The 5,839-nt window shown below is 59.1% G+C and overlaps 1 protein-coding gene across 2 annotated transcripts in view; it reads right to left on the reverse strand.

Annotated features, from left to right (window-relative positions):
- Positions 1-5,317: 5,317 nt before the first annotated feature.
- NDRG2 (NDRG family member 2) overlaps positions 5,318-5,839 on the reverse strand; it is a 13,361-nt gene continuing 12,839 nt past the window's right edge. For both annotated transcript variants that reach the window (XM_026656813.1, XM_029912611.1), the window contains one exon: positions 5,318-5,739. In XM_026656813.1, coding sequence (XP_026512598.1) covers positions 5,555-5,739 — 185 coding nt within the window. In that variant the 3' untranslated portion in view covers positions 5,318-5,554. The remainder of the gene's footprint in view (positions 5,740-5,839) is intronic.

Here is a 5,839-nt window from a genome sequence, read left to right on the forward strand (position 1 = left end):
AACCCAGGAGTTCTAGTTCCCAGCCCCCCCTGCTCTAACCCACTAGAACCCCACACCCCTCCCAGTGCCAGAGATAGAACCCAGGATTCCTAGCTCCCAGCCCCCTGCTCTAACCACCTTGGAGCTAGGTTGAGGGGGCACCTCTCTCTCTGCAGGTGCTGCGGAGCGCCAGCCTTTTTGGCCCTAAGGGGGGTGGGCAGCCAGCTCCGTCTGAGTGGGGTCCGTGGGGAATGGTACCTTCCAGAGGCTCATGTCACGTGATACAGAGGCTGTTGGAGACACTGAATGAAGCAGGTCTATGTCACAAACCTTGTCTCTGAGTGATCATTGGGCATCAGGATTCCTGGGTTCTCTCCCTGGCTCGGGGAGGGGGCTGGGGGCTAGTGGGTTAGAGCAGGGGCAGTTTGGGAGCCAGGACTCCTGGGTTCTGCTCTAGCAGGAGAGTAGGGCTGGTGGTTAGAGCTGGGGGGGCTGGGAGTCAGGCCTCCTGGTTGCTGCGTGGGAGGCACATGGGCTAAGTTACATGGCTATAGAAATAAACCACGCCCTACTAGACTGAACGCACGGTGGGTGGCGCTGGGGGATGTGCTGCTATGTCCCTGGGAGACCCTCCCCCACCCTCACTTTGGGCAAATCGCTGCCCTGCTCCCTGCCTCAGTTTCCCAACCTGTAACAGGGATAATGCTCTCGCCCCTGCTTGGTGAAGGCACGTGAGCATTAGGGATAGCGTAACTCTCTTGCCACTCGCTTTCACTGCTCTCCCCCAAAGGGGCAGCGGGTGCCATGTCCAGCAATGGAGCCCCCTGGGCCAGGCTCAGTGCTGTGGTTTGCTCCCCAGGTCTGGGCAAAAACCCCGGGTAAAATCCCTCAACTTGGAGAAAAGCTGGGGCCTTTATAGCTTGGGGATCCCTTGGTCAAGAGACCCTAAATTGGGGTCCCTAACCCAGCCCCACACCCGCATGAGGCACCCCAAATCTGAGTAATGGTGCAGAGTTTCGGGCCCTGGGAAGAGTCAAGCTGGGCTTAGCCTGGCTGGGACCTGCCGGGCTCGGGGAAGCTGCTGTACACCGCCAGCTATTAGCGGAGCCTGCACCCCCCCAAGTTGCGTGTCTGCACTCAGGGGGATGGTCTCTCAAAGGAGCTTTGCCTATGACTGCCTGGGTGCCAGTGCCCCACCACCACCACCTAGCAGGCGCCTGTTGCCAGCTGGGCACTAACTAGCCAGGAGACACGGCCCTTCCCTGAGCCCAGGGCAGAGTTGCTTGCAGAGCTGGGACTCAGAGAGCGTGAGCCCTCCCTGGCGTCGCCCCGTCCGGCTCTCTGCCCAGCGCAACTGAGACGGCATTGCTGGTGCCAGCGTGGCAGCTTCACGCTGCGTACTTGGGAGCAGAGACCGGCCCAGTGTCATTGTGCCAGCCAAGCAATACTGACCCGGACGCCAGCTCAGCTATAGAAAGCCTCTGAGATAAGAGCCCACCGATAACATGCTCACCCTTCCTGGAATACGCCAGCTGGGAGTTCTCCCCGTGCACTGGGCCTTTGGCATGTTGCAGGCAGCCCGAGGCCGTAGCAGCAGCGAAATCCGTGTGGCACTAATACCCCCCCCCACCCCGTTCAGTGCCCAGTCCCCAGCCAGTGAGAGCTTGGCTGGCAGCAGCAAGCTCCGGACTTCTGCAAACCTGAGAGGCGCACGGATTGTAGGCTGGACTTTGGGGGGGACAGAAGTAACCCCTCAGACCAACAGTGGCCTGGCCCCAGCAGAGACCTGGATGCTGCATGGCATAGGGAGGGCTATGTAGAGCAGCCAGCTCTCCCGTTAGAGTGTGCTGGGTTTTGTTACTGATTTACCATGTGGCTGCTGGATACCCCCAGCTCTTTGAGCCAGGGACCAGTTAGTCATTTCGCTAATTGCAGGGTGACTCATTACCTGCCCACAGGTCTGTATCTGCTCCAGCCCCCAGTGGAGCAAACGTGCTGGTGAGCTCTTGGCCCAGACCTGGCCTTTGTCCTTCCCCTGTGACCAGCATCTCCCCCACCCCCCCCCCCCCCCCCCCCAGGCTCCACTTCTTGTTCAATGCCCACCAGCACCTCATTAGTATTGGCCCAAGTATGCAAATCAGTGCCCAGTGGAAGCCCCACAAGGGCAGCAAGGACCCCGCCTTTACTGGGCTGGTCGGCCAGCCGGGCTGAGCTGTGCAGTCTGCTCACATGGGAGCTGTATGCACAGCAAACAATGGTGGTGACACCCAGCGGGCCACTGGCTTTCAATGGAGCTCTCCCATGACACTTGTTAAGAACATAAGAACATAACCCAGGAGTGCTGGCTCACAGACTCCCCCACCCCCTCGCTCTTACCACTAGACCCCACTCCCTTCCCAGGCCAGAGCTGGGGATAAGGACAGAAGAAGGGTCACACTGGGCCAAACCAATGGGCCATCTAGCCCAGTATCCTGTCTTCTGACAGGCGCCAGTGCCAGGTGCTTCAGAAGGAATGAACAGAACAGGGCAGTTATTGAGTGATACATCGCCTGTCACCCAGTCCCAGCTACTGGCAGGCAGAGGTTTAGGGACACCGAGAGCATGGGGTTGCATCCCTGACCACCGTGGCTAATAGTCATTGATAGGTAAGTTCATGGAGCTATATTTAGGCCTTCACGACATCCCCTGGCAATGAGTTCCACAGGTTGCGTATGAGGCGTGTGAATACTCTCTTGTTTTTTGAAACCTGCTGCCTATTAATTTCATTGGGTGACTCCTAAGTTCTTGTATATGCTGGTGGGTTAGAATGGAAGCTCTTTAATGGGCTATCAGAGCTGTAATTCCCCTTCCGCCCACATGGGGGTGACACTGAGCTCAAAGTACTCCAATCCACTGAGGAAAAAAGGCTGGACAAGCTGAGAGGACACTGAGCATTAGTATGTTGCGTCCCAAGGCTACCTGCAGCCATGCGGCAATGAGCTGATGGCGTCAATCACCTAAAGCCCAACGGCCTCTGAAAATCCTAGCCTCCGTGGCTGCCAGCCCAGGGGTGCTGTTCCTGGTCAGGCCATGTGGGGAAACTGAGGGACAGTGCACTAAAATTAATCTCCGCTTTAGGTCACCTGGGAAGAGCAGTATGGGGCCCTGGGAATAATCCAGCAAGGTTGGTGCCACTTGGCGTGTAACTCAAAGCATGGTGGCCTGACCCCAGCTGCCTCACGTTTCACGCGCTGCTGGGCCCCTCGCACCAGGTTCAGCGATGCTTGGAGGGGAGAATGGGCGAGCCAGGCATGTGTAGCACCGTGACACTGTCCTCGCCTGGCTTCCAGGGCTCCAGCTACATGGGGGCAGGGACTCTTTCACCGGCAATCGGTGCTGGCGCCAATACCCCTGTGCGGTGCTAGGGAGTAGGGCAGGGGGAAATCAGCAGGGGGCGCTCTCCCCTGCCTGCCAATGCCCCAGTATGCGGCTAGGGGGCACTGTGCTGCAGGAGACAGAGTGAGGGGCTCAGTGTGGGGGGGTCATGCTGTGGGGGAAAGCGAGGGGCTCAGCACGGGGCAGTGTGCTGTTGGGGAACAGAGTGAGGGGCTCAGCGAGGAGGGACACTGCGCTGTGAGGGCGCATGATGGGACTTTCCCCACTTGTAATGTCTAGGATCAGCCCCCTATGGGGTCCTGGGCCCTTACTGGGCTTATTTCCCCTTATTCTCACCTGAGCCTGCTCTGGGCAACACCAATCCTGGCCCGCTCCTTCATCCGGCTGTGCCCCATGGAGCCCCACCTCCCCGTCCCCTTATATCACACACGGCCAGTCACAGACGGGTGCGGGGCAGATTCCTCTACAGATTTTATTGTTAAGGCTGGGATTGGCTGTCGCTCTGGTACAGCCCCAGCCCCGTGGATATACAGCTATTACAGCCAGACAGAGTCGAATACATCAGCAGTACAGTCGGACACAAGAGCCTGGTACATTAGCAGTACAGCTGGAGCCCGGCGGAGCCAGAGCGCAGCACACAGTGTTGTTTCAGTTGGAGCCTGGTATGTCACTGGTACAGTCAGAGCCAGAAACTGGTACATGGGTAGCACAGTTGGAGCCTGGTACGCACAGAGCTGTTACAGTCAGACCCAGTTACATTCACAGCTTGTTACCGTTGGAACACAGTTCAAACAGGACCTGTTACACAGCCAGCACAGGCGGCGGTCGCTACACTCGGTCTGTCACAGTCAGAGCCTAGCCTTATAGTGCCCAATAAAGGCAGAGCCTTTACAGCTGTAACTCTACACCATCATGAGTCCATTACACCCAGAGCCCTCTACTTACAGTGCCCATTACAAATCCAGTACAGCCAGAGCTGGTTACATACACAGCTGCTACAGTCAGAGTCCATACAGAGTCCATTACTAGGACCAACAATCAGAGCCTGGTGCAATTGTTGGAACCTACCCCAGGCTAAAGCTGTTACAGCCAGAGGCTGGTACAACCAGGCCCTTTTACAGCCAGAACCCAACAATCAGAACCTGCTACAGTTGGGGCCTGCAACTGTTGGAACAGTTGGCACAGTCGGAAGCCAGTTGAGTATCACATTCCTGCAGGCCCCCTTCTCGTACCACCACCCCCAGCCGAGCAATTCTCTGCCTCAGCCACGCTCCAGCCAGCACGGCTCCTGCACGCACGCCACACGCCGCTAAATATCTACGCAGGTTAGTGCACAGTGCCCCGCCCCCTCGCACCTGCGCCCCCTGGGGGAGACACCCTGAATGTCCAACGTCCTTGGGGAATAACCGGGAAGGGAGCCAAATGCAGACACACGGGCCTCCCAACCTCCCAACGAGAACCCAGGCTGGGGGATGGCGAATGGCTTTGCAATGCATCCTGGGAAAGGATGGAGACGTGTGTGTGTGACCCCCAACTCCCCACACACATCAGGACAGATGTGGGCAGGAGGCACCCAGGACAGAGACATGGGGTGAGGGGCGGGGAGAGAGACTCCCAGAAGAGGGGTGTCCAGGACAGACACGTATATAGAGGGGTGGTGGGTGACTCTTGGGATGGCTGGACGGCTCGGCTGTCTCTGGACAGACAGATGGACGGAGGGGGGAGGGCTCACAGGAGGGGGATGTTCATGACAGACAGATGGACACCAAGGGGGCAGGAACAGGACTGCCCTGGGACAGACGAACAGAAGTCAGGGCTATGACAGGCAAAGGGGGTATGGGGAACACTCAGGGCCCCCCCCCAGAACCTCTTCCCTTCCACTTGCAAAACACCCCCCCCCCAAAGATCCAGACAGGCTGAGGAGGGGGGGGGGAGGAGCCAAGGTGATGGGGGAGGGAAGGCATGGGGCTAAGGAGGGGGAGGAGCCAAAGGGAAAGGGGCGGGGCCCAGGGGGCGTTGATTATTTTGTTTTTAAAGGGTTAACGCTGCTTGTGCTGTTGTTTCTGAGATCGGGGCCTCCCCGGTTTAGTACCGTTAGGGGGTGAGCGTCGCGTGGCCCCTGGGGCCGGAGTGCATTGTGGGATAGCAGGAAGTCCCGGTCAGAGGCGGGAGGCGTCTCCATCCCCTCCCCCTCCTCTGCTCAGCAGGAGACCTCCATGGTGTGGGCTCCGCTCCCCGGGGCCGGCCGCGGCGGCTGCTGGGGGCTCCCCGACTCGCTGTTCTGGGACAGGGTGCGGGAGCGGGACTGGCTCCCGTCCCCTGAGGCTGCGCTGGACAGCGAGGCGGTGCGGGAGCGCGACAGGCGCGTCATGCAGGAGGAGGCCACTGCAGGGAGACAGAGAGGGGAGGAGTCAGACTGGCTACGCCCCTCTGTTCTGCCCCGCCCACCCCTCCGCCCACCAGCAACAGACCCTGCCCACCCCTA

The sequence above is a fragment of the Terrapene carolina genome, unplaced genomic scaffold (assembly GCF_002925995.2).
Source record: "Terrapene carolina triunguis isolate 2854851 unplaced genomic scaffold, T_m_triunguis-2.0 Scaffold233, whole genome shotgun sequence".
NCBI lineage: Eukaryota > Metazoa > Chordata > Testudines > Emydidae > Terrapene > Terrapene triunguis.